This window comes from Oncorhynchus clarkii, chromosome 17 (assembly GCF_045791955.1).
Source record: "Oncorhynchus clarkii lewisi isolate Uvic-CL-2024 chromosome 17, UVic_Ocla_1.0, whole genome shotgun sequence".
NCBI lineage: Eukaryota > Metazoa > Chordata > Actinopteri > Salmoniformes > Salmonidae > Oncorhynchus > Oncorhynchus clarkii.
Window position 1 is genome coordinate 28,581,967 of NC_092163.1, and position 18,463 is coordinate 28,600,429.

At 41.2% G+C, this 18,463-nt stretch overlaps 1 protein-coding gene across 3 annotated transcripts in view; it reads left to right on the forward strand.

Annotated features, from left to right (window-relative positions):
- Window positions 1–11,577, forward strand: part of LOC139370670 (phospholipid transfer protein-like) — a 31,226-nt gene extending 19,649 nt beyond the window's left edge. For all 3 annotated transcript variants that reach the window (XM_071110287.1, XM_071110288.1, XM_071110286.1), the window contains 11 exons: window positions 11–74; window positions 403–466; window positions 614–705; window positions 1,069–1,245; window positions 1,655–1,714; window positions 1,827–1,991; window positions 2,586–2,653; window positions 2,785–2,827; window positions 10,012–10,075; window positions 10,220–10,296; window positions 10,649–11,577. In XM_071110287.1, the coding sequence (XP_070966388.1) occupies window positions 11–74; window positions 403–466; window positions 614–705; window positions 1,069–1,245; window positions 1,655–1,714; window positions 1,827–1,991; window positions 2,586–2,653; window positions 2,785–2,827; window positions 10,012–10,075; window positions 10,220–10,296; window positions 10,649–10,744 (970 nt within the window). In that variant the 3' untranslated portion in view covers window positions 10,745–11,577. The remainder of the gene's footprint in view (window positions 1–10; window positions 75–402; window positions 467–613; window positions 706–1,068; window positions 1,246–1,654; window positions 1,715–1,826; window positions 1,992–2,585; window positions 2,654–2,784; window positions 2,828–10,011; window positions 10,076–10,219; window positions 10,297–10,648) is intronic.
- The last annotated feature ends 6,886 nt before the right edge of the window (window positions 11,578–18,463 follow it).

The window sequence follows — 18,463 nt, forward strand, 5'->3', positions numbered from 1 at the left end:
TCCTTTGCAGGAGGGTGTATGACTTCCTGGCAACTTTTTTGACCACAGGAATGCGCTTCCTTCTGAACCAGCAGGTGCTGACAGATCAGTTCATTTCATTCTAGAACACTGGTTACACTTACAACATATCAACACTTCTGATTAAATCTTCATTGGCTGAGCTGGCAAATCAGCTGTTTTACTTCTCATTAATATTTATGATGACTGTGTTAAGCCCACACCGTTCTGCTCTGAATGAACAGGGCAAGTAGGGGTAGACACAAAAGCTACTTTTTAACATACTGAATTATAATTTTAGGAAGAACATCTATTTCACTCATATTGTAATTAATTATAGGCTATGTTTCATTGAAATATGGGGCACTGGACAGTTCCTTTAACATTTGTCTGTTCTTTTCATAGATCTGCCCTGTCATGAACCACGCTGGTTTGGTTCTAATCAACACTTTGTTGGAGACAATTCCAGGTAAGATAGTTCTTTGGAAAATGCCTTGAGAGATTGGTTATATAACAAAACTAACATTAAAAAAAGAAATAAAAGAAAAACTTTTCTGACCACAAGTTTTCCACACAGAAAATATCATTGTATTTGTTTTAATTTGGACCCATCCAGTGCGAACAGAAGTAGACAACTATGTGGGGATCGACTACTCCCTCCTCAGTGACCCCGTGGTGACTTCAAGGAGCCTTGACATGGATTTCAGGGTGAGTGAGATAGTCTAGCTTGCTGTGCATTAGTCTCATACCGTGTGTATATTATGTATGTATGTTTGGGTAACATATTATTTGAAAGCTACATACATAAGCACTTCATAACACATCCAGAACCATACATTATGCATTCACTACATACAACAGTGAGTTGATATTTTTTGTTAAGTCACAGTAATGTCACTCATACTGCAAATATCAACATGCAGTTGTTGACATAATCAAACTGCTTATAGATGATGATTGTTTTATGAAGCCTTTATGTAGGTACGCCTAAAATAAAGTGTTACTTATTTTTGTATCTCACTCTCATCTCTACAGTATTGTATCTTCCTCGCTCTTTACTGTGTCACACAGGGCATGTTCTTTGAGCTCGGGAACGAGAGCAACACCTTGATGAACTCTGCCATCAACCCAATTGTGAGAGAGTACGACCGCATGGTGTACCTGGCTCTGTCCGAGTACTTCTTTGACAGTGGGTTGTACTCCTATTATAAAGCTGGCGTATTCCAAATGAATATCGCCAACGAGCACGTAAGTATGAGGCCTGAGTCCCCCATTATGTCTTGCAACCGTACTCTCTCCCCTGCATTTTAGCCTACACATGACATGACGCAAGTAATTCTTAGCTCCGAGGTGTAAATTATTCCATATTGTCTGTTATAGCCTTTAAGAATTGGTGTCTGCATCAGAGGTGCTACCAAACATGTTGACACAGATTTTAATAAGCAGCTGAGACATGCTTGGTTCTGTACCTCTTTACATAATGAGGTGATCTGCCCAATCATTAGGCTGAAGATACATACTAGTGAAAAAGGAGTCTGCATCAGATGCAATTTCTGAGTTGTTCTTTTTTTCACAGCATACCAATATTGTTCTAGTATTAGTATGGCATGAATATAGTAATTTCTAATACAAGCTATTGAATACTATATGTTTTCAGATGCCAAAGGATCTGGAGATGCTCCTTAGGACAACATACTTTGGCATCATTATGATGATTGTGAGTATGTATGTCGAGATTGTGACCTGATGCCCCCACAAATAGGGTCAAGACATTGAATTCCACTTTTGCATTCCACTCACCCACTCCTGTGTGTGTGCGTCTCTCTCAGAACCCAGCCCTGGTGGAATACCCTATCTCCCTGCAACTGGAGTTGAACTCTGCCCCCAAGACAACCGTCAAGACCTCCGGGGTCACCGTGGCCATCACTGCCATCGTCACGGTGATGGTGCTACCGCCCGGCAAGGCGCCTGTTCAGCTCAGCAGCATGACCATGGTGAGAAAGAAGACGTCTTGTCTTCTCATGTTCTACATTTAATAGCTACTGATATTTATCAAAAAAGAACAACCATGAGAATAGTTGATAGTTAGGCTAAGGATTGGCTCTCTAGGAGCTGAGAAAGGAAGGATACATATTGTTTCAAATGCATTCTTCCTAATGCTTTCTTGGTGGCGATATATTGGTAAACAGTCTCATTGTGTGTACTTTTTAATTTCATTTGAGTGTTTGTTGTTTTTATTTGATCTGTATGTTTTTGCTCCTTTATATTATGTGTTGACTGAGGTTGGGGCCGCCAGGGGTATGTTTGGTATGGGTGTTGTTAAAAAATATGGGAAAATTGTATTGTTTTTTATCGATTGTATTGCCTTTGACATGATCAAATAAAAAAGATTGTTCACAAAAAAAAGCTTTCTTCCTTTCACTGAGGTAATCACTGATCTGTAAGTCAGAGGATGGGTGAAAATGTGGTTTCCACCCATTGCTCTCACTAGTTTAGCCATGTCAGATCAGTGATTTCCTCAAGGTAAGCAGGAAGGAAAAGTGTAGAGACCAGCGCACTGATAAAGTTTATCTTTCTGTTCCTTGCAGGATGCCAAATTCAATGCCAAGGTGTCCATGAAGGGCAAGAGACTGGCTGTTCACGCAGACTTGAGGAGGTAGGCATGCATGTACTCGCACACGCACACACTCATATATACACATGCAAACACACCTCAACAAACACACACACAATATCACAATAGCATCACAGGCAAATTCATTAAGTGTATTCGGTTGTTATTGACAGGTTTAAAATCTACTCCAACCAGTCTGCTTTGGAATCACTGGCGGTAAGATTCTGCTCTCTCTCTCTCTCTCTCTCTCTCTCTCTCTCTCTCTCTCGCTTTCTAACAATTATGACCCTATATAATTTCACGTGCACTACATTCAACCAAATGCCTTAACCCAAATCAAGACTAATAATGAAACTCAATGAAACAACACCTGTTTCCACAAGAGAAAAGTAAAGAAGCATAATGACAAATATTTAATTTCAAGTGGATTTATAAATTAATTAATTCAGAGAACGGGATGATTCTGACATGGAAATGCTGGTCAAAAGATACACATTTTGATTCTGGAAGGAGATCAAGCAATATCTCCTTCCAGAATCAAAATGTGTATCTTTTGACCAGCATTTCCATGTCAGAATCATCCCGTTTTCATTTGGATAAACTTACGGATCCCTTTGGGGATCTCTTACGGCATATAGACATACCCTTAAAGTGGTTCTGAGGAAAGCACATGTTCTCAGAGAACATTGAGGAATAAAACTCTTTGGAGGAAGAATACAACTCAGAAATGAAACTTTGGACATCTGTGCAGCAGTCATAATCAGATGAAAAAAGGCCTTCCGGCATGCCAAGATTTGTTTCTCTAGCTTGATAGGTGCCATAGTTGGACCATGATTTAGTATTGGTCTGAAGAAAGATGTTATTTTCTTCATTAGCACACTACATAGCAGTGGTCTGCTGCATGGTTGTCTTCTCCTCCGGAATCCATAGGATGGCTGTACATTAAACAGGAACTTTACTGACCTCAACAGTTATGTTATACTCCTTGCATCAGAAATGGATCCAGCAGAATAGAAGAATAGAAGCCCTGACTGGTAGAATGAGGTTGTTCCACTGCCCTGGACTCATAAACCACAACAAATCAAATCAAATGTATTTATATAGCCCTTACATCAGCTGATATCTCAAAGTGCTGTACGGAAACCGAGCCTAAAACCCCAAACAGCAAGCAATACAGGTGTTGAAGCACGTTGGATAGGAAAAACTCCCTAGAAAGGCCAAAACCTAGGAAGAAACCTAGAGAGGAACCAGGCTATGAGGGGTGGTCAGTCCTCTTCTGGCTGTGCCAGGTGGAGATTATAACAGAACATGGCCAAGATGTTCAAATGTTCATAAATTATCAGCATGGTCAAATAATAGGTCTGGGACAGGTAGCACGTCCGGTGAACAGGTCAGGATTCCATTGCCGGAGGCAGAACAGTTGAAACTGGAGCAGCAGCACGGCCAGGTGGACTGGGGACAGCAAGGAGTCATCATGCCAGGTAGTCCTGAGGCATGGTCCTAGGGCTCAGGTCCTCCTCCGAGAGAAAGAAAGAGACAAAGAGAGCGTTAGAGAGAGCATACTTAAATTCACACAGGACACCGGATAAGACAGGAGAAGTACTCCAGATATAACAAACTGACCCTAGCCCCCCGACACATGAACTACTGCAGCATAAATACTGGAGGCTGAGACAGGAGGGGTCAGGAGACACTGTGGCCCCATCCGATGATACCCCCGGACAGGGCCAAACAGGAAGGATATAACCCCACCCACTTTGCCAAAGCACAGCCCCCACACCACTAGAGGGATATCTTCAACCACCAACTTACCATCCTGAGACAAGGCCAAGTATAGCCCACAAAGATCTCCGCCACGGCACAACCCAAGGGGGAGCGCCAACCCAGACAGGAAGATCACATCAGTGACTCAACCCACTCAAGTGACGCACCCCTCCTAGGGACGGCATGAAAGAGCACCAGTAAGCCAGTGACTCAGCCCCTGTAATAGGGTTAGAGGCAGAGAATCCCAGTGGAAAGAGTGGAACCGGCCAGGCAGAGACAGCAAGGGCGGTTCGTTGCTCCAGAGCCTTTCCGTTCACCTTCACACTCCTGGGCCAGACTACACTCAATCATATGACCCACTGAAGAGATGAGTCTTCAGTAAAGACTTAAAGGTTGAGACCGAGTTTGCGTCTCTCACATGGGTAGGCAGACCATTCCATAAAAATGGAGCTCTATAGGAGAAAGCCCTGCCTCCAGCTGTTTGCTTAGAAATTCTAGGGACAATTAGGAGAGCATTGCAGTAGTCTAACCTAGAAGTAACAAAAGCATGCATTAATTTTTCTGCATCATTTTTGGACAGAAAGTTTCTGATTTTTGCAATGTTACGTAGATGGAAAAAAGCTGTCCTTGAAACAGTCTTGATATGTTCGTCAAAAGAGAGATCAGTCTCTATATATAGATCCGTCTCTATATCAAAGGGAGTGTTTTCCTAACTGGTTTATAAAACTTAAAATTGTCAGCAGTGGTGTAAAGTACTTAAGTAGTACTTTAAAGTATTTTTACTTAAGTCATTTTTTTGTATAAGTACTTTACAATCACTACATTCCAGAAGAAAATCATGTACTTTTTACTCCATACATTTTCCCTGCCACCCGAAAGTACTTGTTACATTTTGAATGCTTACCAGGACAGGAAAATGGTCCTATTCACACACATATTAAGAGAACACCCCTGGTCATCCCTACTACCTGATCTGGCAGATTCACTAAACACAAATGCTTCATTTGTAAATTATGTCTGAGTGTTGGTGTGCCCCTGGCTATCCGTACATTTAAAAAACAAGTACATCGTGCCGTCTGGTTTGCTTCATATGAGGACATTTTTTTTATATATACTTTATTTTGATACTTAAGTACATTTTATCAATTACATTTACTTTTGATACTTAAGTATATTTAAAACCAAATACTTTCACTTTTACTCAAGTAGTATTTTACTGGGTGACTTTCACTTTTACTTGAGTCATTTTCTATTAAGGTATCTTCACTTTTACTCAAGTATGACATTTGGGTAATTTTCCCACCACTGCTTGTCATTAACTGAATCAATGAAGCCAACCACTTAGAGATTAGAGTTTAGGAAAATGTATGTTCCATATCAATGTGTAGCATAAGATATTTTTCTATCTGTGAAAACACAGATATTGAAACAAACAATTCTAGAAATCACCCTGCAACAGAGCATGCTGGGAAATATGACAATGACACTCCCTCATTTTTCTGTTTCAATGGAAGTCAATGAACTAAGTAGCCCAGACTCAGCTGCTATCACATTGGTGTATATGGGAGAGCCACCCCTTAAGTAGACAGGAACTGACCATTCTTTTCAATGGTAAACAGCCTGAGTCTTCATTTATCCCCCATCTTTGCTGTATCTGGTTACTCTTAATGGAGTTAAAAGTACTCAGTCCCAAACAACTCCACGTATTAACATTAACTCCAGGCAGCATATCACTCTGTTGAGGGTTAAGATAACTCCAGTAGTCAATTGAACTCTACATTTATTTACCCTGTGATTCTCCTTGATTTACTGTGTAACTATGTCTATGGGTGATGTGGTAAATGGAATTTGACCAAAACAATGGAAATGCCACACACACATTCCCCCCGGTGGTCAGCCCGTGGGAGAAAGATTCAGAATCTTTTCATTGCTGCCCATAAAAATGTGTCTACATTTAGGCTATTGTTTGTGTATTTCACACAATATTGTGGTACAAATCCTAATATATCCTTGAATAGTTATCAACCCCAACACGTTGGTCCCGTGTGGCTCAGTTGGTAGATAATGGTGCTTGCAATGCCAGAGTTGTGGGTTTGTTTCCCACGGGGAATAGTACGAGAAAATGTTTGAACTCACTACTCTAAGTCGCTAGCTATGCTATCAGTTTAATTGAACTGGAGTTAGCATTTAGATTTGTTTTCTAATTCTGAAAAGGACAACTTCTAAGTATTATGCAGCGAAAACAACCAAATATATCCAAATAGGATTTTAGTAATGACATTGTGGGCCTTTTAGAACACATAAATTATGACGTATTTTACGAATATCCACTTGGTTAGATCAGATTATTTTAATGGCCGCCAATGACACTGGCGTTGCACTTTACCCCACGGTCTGTGTTCTATTGATCTCTGTAACATACAGTGGCTTGAGAAAGTATTCACCCCCCTTGGCATTTTTCTTATTTTGTTGCCTTACAACCTGGAATTAAAATAGATTTTTGGGGGGTTTGTATCATTTGATTTACACAACATGCCTACCACCTTGAAGATGCAAAATAAAATAAAAAGTGAAACATACAAGAAATAAGACTAAAAAACTTCAAATTTGAGCATGCATAACTATTCACCCCCCCCCCAAAAGTCAAAACCTTGTAGAGTCACCTTTTGCAGCATTTACAGCTGCAAGTCTCTTGGGGTATGTCTCTATAAGCTTGGCACATCTAGCCACTGGGATATTTGCCCATTCTTCAAGGCAAAGCTGATCCAGCTCCTTCAAGTCGGATGGGTTCCACTGGTGTACAGCAATCTTTAACATACCACAGATTCTCAATTGGATTGAGGTCTGGGCTTTGACTAGGCCATTCCAATACATTTAAATGTTTCCTCTTAAACCACGCAAGTCTTGCTTTAGCAGTATGTTTAGGGTCATTGTCCTGCTGGAAGGTGAACCTCCCATCCCAGTCTCAAATCTCTGGAAGACTGAAACAGGTTTCCCTCAAGAATTTCCCTGTATTTAGTGCCATTCATCATTCATTCAACTCTGACCAGTTTCCCAGTCCCTGCCGATGGAAAAACATCCCCACAGCGTGATGCTGCCACCACCATGCTTCACTGTGGTGTTCTCGGGGTGATGAGAGGTGTTGGGTTTGCACCAGACATAGCATTTTCCTTGATGGCCAAAAAGCTCAATTATAGTCTCATCTGACCAGAATACCTTCTTCCATATGTTTGGGGAATCTCCCACATGCCTTTTGATGAACACCAAATGTGTTTGCTTATTTTTTTCATTAAGCAATGGCTTTTTTTCTGGCCACTCTTTCATAAAGCCCAGCTATGTGGGGTGTACGGCTAAAAGTGGTCCTATGGACAGATACTCCATCCTCCGCTGTGGAGCTTTGCAGCTCCTTCAGGGTTATCTTTGGTGTCTTTGCTGCCTCTCTGATTAATGCCATCCTTGCCTGGTCTGTGAGTTTTGGTGAGCAGCCTTTGCATGTTTGTTGTGGTGCCATATTCTTTCAATTTTTTAATAATGGATTTAATGGTGCTTCATGGGATGTTCAAAGTTTCTGATATTTTTTTTATAACCTAACCCTGATCTGTACTTCTCTTCAACTTTGTCCCTGACCTGTTTGGAGAGCTCCTTGGTCTTCATGGTGCCGCTTGCTTGGTGGTGTCCCTTGCTTAGTGGTGTTGCAGACTCTGGGGCCATTCAGAACAGGTGTATATATACTGAGATCATGTGACAGATCTTGTCCACACAGGTGGACTTTGTTGAACTAATTGTGACTTCTGAAGGTAATTGGTTGCACCAAATCTTATTTAGGGGCTTCATAGCAAAGGGGGTGAATACATACAGTGGGGCAAAAAAGTTTTTAGTCAGCCACCAATTGTGCAAGTTCTCCCACTTAAAAAGATGAGAGGCCTGTAATTTTCATCTTAGGTACACTTCAACTATGACAGACAAAATGAGAAGAAAAAAATCCAGAAAATCACATTGTAGGATTTTTTATGAATTTATTGGCAAACTTTGGTGGAAAATAAGTATTTGGTCAATAACAAAAGTTTATCTCAATACTTTGTTATATACCCTTTGTTGGCAATGAAAGAGGTCAAACGCTTTCTGTAAGTCTTCACAAGGTTTTCACACACAGTTGCTGGTATTTTGGCCCATTCCTCCATGCAGATCTCCTCTAGAGCAGTGATGTTTTGGGGCTGTTGCTGGGCAAAACAGACTTTCAACTCCCTCCAAAGATGTTCTATGGGGTTGAGATTTAGAGACTGGCTAGGCCACTCCAGGACCTTGAAATGCTTCTTACGAAGCCACTCTTTCGTTGCCCGGGCGTGTGTTTGGGATCATTGTCATGCGGAAAGACCCAGCCACGTTTAATCTTCAATCCCCTTGCTGATGGAAGGAGGTTTTCACTGAAAATATCACAATACATGGCCCCATTCATTCTTTCCTTTACACGGATCAGTCGTCCTGGTCCCTTTGCAGAAAAACAGCCCCAAAGCATGATGTTTCCACCTCCATGGTTCATAGTAGGTATAGTGTTCTTTGGATTCTTTGCATTCTTTGTCCTCCAAACACAACGAGTTGAGTTTTTACCAAAAAGTTATATTTTGGTTTCATCTGACCATTTGACATTCTCCCAATCTTCTTCTGGATCATCCAAATGCTCTCTAGCAAACTTCAGACGGGCCTGGACATGTACTGGCTTAAGCAGGGGGACACGTCTGGCACTGCAGGATTTGAGTCCCTGGCAGTGTAGTGTGTTACTGATGGTAGGCTTTGTTACTTTGGTCCCAGCTCTCTGCAGGTCATTCACTAGGTCCCCCCGTGTGGTTCTGGGATTTTTGCTCACTGTTCTTGTGATAATTTTGACCCCACGGGGTGTCTGACTAAATGGTGTCTGACTAAATGGCTGACTAAATACTTTTTTGCCCCACTGTATGCACACACCACTTTTTCGTTTATTTTTTTGAAACAAGTAATTTTTTTTTCATTTCACTTCACCAATTTGGACTATTTTGTGTATGTCCATTACATGAACTACAAATAAAAATCAATTTAAATTACAGGTTGTAATGCAACAAAATAGGAAAAATACCAAGGGGGTGAATACTTTTGCAAGGCACTGTATGTATAGCTATGGGTTCAACACCTATCTGAAGTCCTGTAAACATATGTTATTACATTAACAAAGACCTTTTTAATTTCACCTTTGAAAAACATTTTTAAAATTCCCCTCATCTTTGTGATGAAGACATGAATTGACCAGGTGGATGACCTAATCTAAAAATACACATTTGACAACCAACCTGTGAGAGAACCATCCACAGTCTCCCCTACCATTAACCCTTACAGTAATATTTTACAGGTATGGGCTCCCGAGTGGCGCAGTGGTCTAAGGCACTGCATCTCAGTGCTAGAGGCAATACTACAGAACCTGGTTCGTTTCCAGGCTGTATTACAAATGGCCGTGATTGGGAGTCCCATAGGGCGGCGCACAATTGGCCCAGCGTTGTCCGGGTTAGGGGTTGACCGGGGTAGGCCGTCATTGTAAATAAGAATTTGTTCTTAACTGGCTTGCCTATTTAAATAAATAAAAATGTCTCTTTGTTCTGTCTCTATAGCTTATTCCCTTACAAGTCCCCCTCAAGACTATGCTGCAGATCTCAATAGTACCCATAATCAATAGTGAGTATCATTTTAAAGCAGACCAGTTTAACCCCACAATAAATACTCAATGTACATAAAACATGTAACTCAGATAACAAAAACATATTTTTTCAAAATTGTTGACCTTGTATTTTTAATCCTTCATCCGTAATTCAATTTCAGACTGGACCAAGAGAGGCGTCGCTATCCCTCTTGCAGATGGTATGGACTTCATAGAGGAAGTGGTGGAGTATCATAACGTAAGTCTCAAGGCTTCTGTTACTTCTATGCGAGAACAACACATTTGATATACTAATCAAATTCTAGCTTGTTCAGTATTATCTGAGTGGCAATTGTCCAAAATTATTAATGACAATCATAACCTCCTACAACATAATATTGACATCTTGGCTAATCAGCAGGGCACAACATCGAGGAATGTTCAGATATAAATATTATGTAGAACACCTCTATGCCATATTGAAAAAATAATCACTTCAGCTCTATCCTTATTTCTATGCAGTACGTTACATAGCGTTTGTGTTCTGAATGTGGCCCTGTTGATGAACCGCAGCTAAATCAGCTTCTCTCACCTTTCACTTGACCTTTCAGGGTTACCTCATCATTGGGGCAAACCTACATTTCAGCAAGGGCCTAAGGGAGATGATCGAGAGGAAAATCCAGGCTGATGCCGAGAACGCCATCTAAAGAGAATTATCCACCAACAATAACCAAGATATCTTAGATAAACACCCATCCAATCCTGTGTTTCTATGTCCTCAAGGGCACATGCCTTATCTACAACATGGAGCAGACTCTACTGTAACAATTTCACCAAACCATGCGGATTCAAAATCTTTTAAGAATCCAAAATAATAAGCTAGGCTGCAATCTGTCCAATATATATGAGAGCGAAATGGACAATACAAATCATGCTTATGTAGAAAGATCACCATAATAATACCACAACTTTAGTATTTTTTTCCTATTTATTGCTATTTTGAAAAGTGTTTTTAAGATACTTTTATAGTTGCCTAATTTTTTAATAGTCTATTGAGATAAATCATCAACATTCTTGCCTCAGAAGGGCACATACTGTATGTGAGTGTACTACTCAAAACAATACCTGACCTCGTGTCATAAGAATTGCCCATGGTCATGTCAATGCCCATGCTAATGTCAGGAATTAATTGTGTGCTCTTCACCATCCTTTTAAAAATGACAATGCTTAACTGTATAATATATGCTAAACTTAAAACTAATTTAAAATGTGTTTCTACAAAAAAAAATGCCTTCTTTACTTTACCATTAGTCAAATGGAGAGCTAGCTGGTGAGAAATAAAATGTACTATATGAGAAATTAAATGTTTAAGGAATGTTAACAGAAAAAATTTAATTTTGTAAATATGGCTTCATACCTGCAAAGACTATTCAATGATTGAAAGGCTTTCCTTACATGTGTAACTAGGGCCTAACCGAACAACATTCAGTATGACAATGTGTTTAATAAATCAATCCCAAAATTCATAAACAGACAAAAACAACATTTTCTTGTAATCTCTGACAAATCACTCACCTGAATTATTGGTAAAGAACAGTTTTATTATAAAATCATGACAGAATCAATGTGAATACAGCTGAAGCATTGACACATTCCCTTTTTATCAAAGTGGTTCTAATAATTAATTTCTGTGATGAGGCACATAACAGCAGTTTATTATTATTATTTATTATTTATTTATTATTTATTAATTTAATTACTGTACATCTAGAAGCATTCTTTCTCAAAACACAATTTCTGACAGTGAACAGATCCCTTTGAGTACATAGAATGCTATTTAAGGCAATTACTTAAGGCCAAATCCTAACTTCCACTTAAGTTGAATTTCCACGTAGTTATGCATTGATGTCAATGGGAGACGAACAATTTTTTTTTACTTAAGAGCAAGTTAGGATTCACCCCATAGTGGATGAACCACACCATTGCCTTGTGTACCATCGAACACTGAATACATACAATCAACAAATGCCAGAAGCTGGAATCAATGCGATGGTGAATGAAAAATCTTGATCGTATTTCTCCCATCAACAAATATCTAATCACACAATGGCCTTTATACTTAAATTTCATCTGGCAGGGTACAGCAGCATGTCTTATCACAGCATGATCAAACACCCAAAGCAGACGCCATACAAAACTCCAAGGCTAGGACAACAAAACACTATCCCTGGTCCCAGATCAGTTGGTGCAGTACAGACAGCCAACTCCTATGGTTGACAAAATGGCATAAACAGATCTGGGATCAGGCTAACGAAACGCTTCAAATCAAATGTTATTGGTCACAACCACATGGTTAGCAGATGTTAATGTGAGTGTAGTGAAATGCTTGTGCTTCTAGTTCCGACCGTGCAGTAATATCTAACAAGTAATCTAACAATTTCACAACAACTACCTTATACGCACACACGTGTAAAGCCATGAATAAAAATATGTACATATAAATATATGGAAGACGATGGCCGTGCGGCATAGGCAAGATGCAGTAGATGGTATAGAGTACAGTATATACATATGAGATGAGTAATGTAGGGTATGTAAACATTATATAAAGTGGCATTGTTTAAAGTGACTAGTGATACATTTATTACATCCATTTTTTTATTATTAAAGTGGCTAGAGATTTGAGTCAGTATATTGGCAGCAGCCAGTCAATGTTAGTGATGGCTGTTTAACAGTTTGATGGCCTTGTGATAGATGCTGTTTTTCAGTCTCTCGGTCCCAGCTTTGATGCACCTATACTGACCTCACCTTCTGGATGATAGCGGGGTGAACAGGCTGTGGCTTGGGTGGTTGTTGTCCTTGATTATCTTTTTGGCCTTCCTGTGACATCGGGTGGTGTAGGTGTCCTGGAGGGCAGGTAGTTTATCCCTGGTGATGCGTTGTTCAGACCTCACTACCCTCTGGAGAGCCTTATGGTTGAGGGCGGAGCAGTTGCCGTACCAGGCGGTGATACAGCCCGAAAGGATGCTCTCGTTTGTGCATCTGTAAAAGTTTGTGAATGTTTTCGGTGACAAGCCAAATTTCTTCAACCTCCTGAGGTTGAAGAGGCGCTGCTGCGCCTTCTTCACCACGCTGTCTGTGTGGGTGAACCATTTCAGTTTGTGTACGCCGAGGAACTTAAAACTTTCCACCTTCTCCACTACTGTTCCGTTGATGTGGATAGGGGGGTGCTCCCTCTGCAGTTACCTGAAGTCCACGATCATCTCCTTTGTTTTGTTGACATTGAGTGTGAGGTTATTTTCCTGACACCACACTCGCAGTCATGGGTGAACAGGGAGTACAGGAGAGGCCTGAGAACGCACCCTTGTGGGGCCCCAGTGTTGACGATCAGCAGGGTGGAGATGTTATCTACCCTCACCACCTGGGGGCGACCCGTCAGGAAGTCCAGGACTCAGTTGAACAGGGCGGGGTCGAGACCCAGGGTCTCGAGCTTAATGATGAGTTTGGAGGGTACTATGGTCTTAAATGCTGAGCTGTAGTCGATGAACAGCATTCTTACATAGGTATTCCTCTTGTCCAGATGGGTTAGGGCAGTGTGATTGCGATTGCATCGTCTGTGGACCTATTGGGGCGGTAAGCAAATTGGAGTGGGTCTAGGGTGTCAGGTTGGGTGGAGGTGATATGGTCCGGTCGTTATTTAGCTCAGTTACCTTAGCTTTCTTGGGAACAGGAACAATGGTGGCCCTCTTGAAGCATGTGGGAACAGCAGACTGGGATAAGGATTGATTGAATATGTCTGTAAACACACCAGCCAGCTGGTCTGCACATGCTCTGAGGACGCGGCTAGAGATGCCGTCTGGGCCTGCAGCCTTGTGAGGGTTAACACGTTTAAATATTTTACTCACGTTGGCTGCAGTGAAGGAGAGCCAGCAGGTTTTGGTAGCGGGAAGTGTCAGTGGCACTGTATTGTCCTCAAAGCGAGCAAAGATGTTGTTTAGTTTGTCTGGGAGCAAGACATCGTGGTCTGCGACGGGACTGCCCCTTCTGCGATGCCGTTGTTTTGGGTCGCCTACTGGGATCCGATCCATTGTCTTGAGTGGTGGTCCAAACAGAGGATCCGCTTCGGGAAAGTCGTATTCCTGGTCGTAATGTTGGTAAGTTGACGTTGCTCTTATATCCAATAGTTCCCCCCGGCTGTATGTAATAATAATAAGACTTAGGCATAGTTTCCTAAGAACGCGAAGCGAGGCGTCCATCTCTGTCAGCGCCAAACACAGGAGAAAAGATCTCCTCTGATGCCCAGAATCCTTCAATTCAAAGTCCCATTATTCTGCAATTGTTATAATGTCAAAATACATTTGGTACTCACCAAAATATGTAGTTTCACAGAGTAACTACAGTCATTACTGCCATTACACAGGGTATGTACTTCCAAAAAAAGGTCTAAATAAAAATGATCTATTGTTTCTGACCAAGTGCGCTTGAGCCAAATCTACCATTCGTTATCGCCAAAAGAATCACTCATTATTATTGCCACGCACAGGTAGGCTGATCCAGCAGCAGTACAGTATCCTGAATGATCATTGATTTTATTTAGCCATTTCTTGGAAGTACACACCATGCTTAACGACAGTAATGATGATAGTTGCTCTGTGAAACTCTGCAATTTTTTTGGTGCATTTTTTTGGAACATAAATTAACCATAGCTCTGTGAGTGAGTAAGATTGAGCTTCATAATGATGAACACTTGAACAGGATATTTGAACATTTTGAAATGTTGTACATTTTATATACAACTAATGTTGCCTAACAGGGAGGACATTTATGAGTGAGACATTTAAAAATATATATATTTCACCTTTATTTTACTAGGCAAATCAGTTAAGAACAAATTATTATTTACAATGACATCCTACCCCGGCCAAACCCTAACCCGTTGTGCGCCAACCTATGGGCCTTCCCATACAGCCTGGAATTGAACAAGGGTTTGTAGTGACACCTCTAGCACTGAGATGCAGTGCCTTAGACCACTGTGCCACTCTGGAGCGCCTAAAAGGAGTGGAGATGCCAGGGATTGAACCCAGACTAACAACATAAAACACGGGAAAATAGATACAACTGAGTGTTTATATGTTTTCCCACCAAATAAATTATGAAGCTTATTGAATGCCATTGTAGGAAAGGGTTGTTTTCTTTAAATTGAGAATTACAACAAATTGACGTTAAATCTTCAAAGGGGGAGACACCCTGGACCCAAACTGTTACAGACCTATATCCATCCTGCCCTGCCTATCTAAGGTCTTCGAAAGCCAAGTCAACAAACAGGTCACTGACCATCTTGAATCTCACCGTACCTTCTCCGCTGTGCAATCTGGTTTCCGAGCCGGTCACGGGTGCACCTCAGCCACGCTCAAGGTACTAAACGATATCATAACCGCCATCGATAAAAGACAGTACTGTGCAGCCGTCTTCATCGACCTTGCCAAGGCCTTCGACTCTGTCAATCACCATATTCTTATCGGCAGACTCAGTAGCCTCGGTTTTTCTGATGACTGCCTTGCCTGGTTCACCAACTACTTTGCAGACAGAGTTCAGTGTGTCAAATCGGAGGGCATGCTGTCCGGTCCTCTGGCAGTCTCTATGGGGGTGCCACAGGGTTCAATTCTCGGGCCGACTCTTTTCTCTGTATATATCAATGATGTTGCTCTTGCTGCGGGCGATTCCCTGATCCACCTCTACGCAGACGACACCATTCTGTATACTTCCGGCCCGTCCTTGGACACTGTGCTATCTAACCTCCAAACGAGCTTCAATGCCATGCAACACTCCTTCCGTGGCCTCCAACTGCTCTTAAATGCTAGTAAAACCAAATGCATGCTTTTCAACCGCTCGCTGCCTGCACCCGCACGCCCGACTAGCATCACCACCCTGGATGGTTCCGACCTAGAATATGTGGACATCTATAAGTACCTAGGTGTCTGGCTAGACTGTAAACTCTCCTTCCAGACTCATATCAAACATCTCCAATCTAAAATCAAATCTAGAGTCGGCTTTCTATTCCGCAACAAAGCCTCCTTCACTCACGCCGCCAAACTTACCCTAGTAAAACTGACTATCCTCGACTTCGGCGATGTCATCTACAAAATAGCTTCCAACACTCTACTCAGCAAACTGGATGCAGTTTATCACAGTGCCATCCGTTTTGTTACTAAAGCACCTTATACCACCCACCACTGTGACCTGTATGCTCTAGTTGGCTGGCCCTCGCTACATATTCTTCGCCAGACCCACTGGCTCCAGGTCATCTACAAGTCCATGCTAGGTAAAGCTCTGCCTTATCTCAGTTCACTGGTCACGATGGCAACACCCACCCATAGCACGCGCTCCAACAGGTGTATCTCACTGATCATCCCTAAAGCCAACACCTCATTTGGCCGCCTTTCATTCCAGTTCTCTGCTGCCTGTGACTGGAACGAATTGCAAAAATCGCTGAAGTTGGAGACTTTTATCTCCCTCACCAATTTCAAACATCTGCTATCTGATCGCTGCAGCTGTACATAGTCTATTGGTAAATAGCCCACCCAATTTGACCTACCTCATCCCCATACTGTTTTTATTTATTTACTTTTCTGCTCTTTTACACACCAATATCTCTACCTGTACATGACCATCTGATAATTTATCACTCCAGTGTTAATCTGCAAAATTGTAATTATTCACCTACCCCTTTTGCACACAATTTATATAGACTCTCTTTTTTTCTACTGTGTTATTGACTTGTTAATTGTTTACTCCATGTGTAACTCTGTGTTGTCTGTTCACACTGCTATGCTTTATCTTGGCCAGGTCGCAGTTGCAAATGAGAAATTGTTCTCAACTAGCCTACCTGGTTAAATAAAGGTGAAATAAAAAAATAAAAAAAATAAAAAAAGTGTTATCAGGGACACACCATAAATCTTAAATAAAATACAATAATCATGAATAAAGGGTTATTGATAAGAGAAAATGTAAATAGAACTAGAAAATAATGAAGATTTAAAATGTTATTATAATGGCTTATATTTCTCATGGAAGTTGATGAATAACATCAGGGGCCATGGGAAAAATGCCTACATCCACTGAAAATGTTTTCAAAACGCATAAAATATCCCTTTAAGATGCACATGTTTGTGTTTTTAAGGTAAAGGACTCCTGACCTTATATTTAAAGTCTTTTGGAATCCACATTTTCACTAAGTAAGAAGTGATATTTCCTGGGGATAGAAAAGGCACAGCAATGCCGGAATGACCCCAGCTAACGTTAGCAACTCACCAGTAGTGAGGGGGTTTGTTGTCAGCCACATTGAAGTATCCTGAGTACTGTTTGAAGTTAGGCTGCTTTTGAAGCCCAGGGATGAACTTTATTGTATCTGTTTCAGGTGCCCCAATAGTCCCCGACGCTCCCAACAGCAGGGTCAACCCAAATTAAACATTTTGGGGTAAAATTTCATGCAATGTTAATAATTTGTTAGTTGGAGCTCGTGATGGGTTGTCACTAGTTACGACAGCCACAAAGTAAAACTAGGCTATATCAATGAAAACAAAAATGTGTTTGTTGGTCTTAATTTAGGGTTATGACTAATGTTAGCGGTGTGGTTAACGATAGGCTTAAAATACGATTTTAAGTAGAGAAAGTGTACAAATAGGCGGGGTTTAGATATAAATATGGCTTTGTGGCTGTTGTAACTAGTAACGACTTCGCGATGAGCTGGTCCCATGACAGCGCAATACTAGCGCGTATCAAATTGCGTAGACTGTTAGGTTCCGCACCTCAAATTGGGATGGTTGTTGGTTTGTTGTTTACTATTAGTTTCTGGTGACCCAAATTTGTATTATTTCGCATCTTGGTGTTTAATTTGGCCATTGCAGTGTATGTGTCAGTTGATGAAGACAAAACAAAAAGTAAACAAACATGGGAGGCTGTTCTGCTTTGTGGGGATGCTCAGCCTCAGTCGTAAAGAAAATGCAGTTTTCCCCGTGATCCCGAAAGAAGATCAGAACTTCTACTTTGATGGCGCAACTGGAAAACACACGACCGATCGCGGCTGTGCGAGGTGACTTGAAAATACACTACTCAAAAAAATAAAGGGAACACTTAAACAACACAATGTAACTCCAAGTCAATCACACTTCTATGAAATCAAACTGTCCACTTTTAGGAAGCAACACTGATTGATAATAAATTTAACATGCTGTTGTGCAAATGGAATAGACAACAGGTGGAAATTATAGGCAATTAGCAAGACACCCCCAATAAAGGAGTGGTTCTGCAGGTGATAACCACAGACCACTTCTCAGTTCCTATGCTTCCTGGCTGATGTTTTGGTCACTTTTGAATGCTGGCGGTGATTTCACTCTAGTGGTAGCATGAGACGGAGTCTACAACCC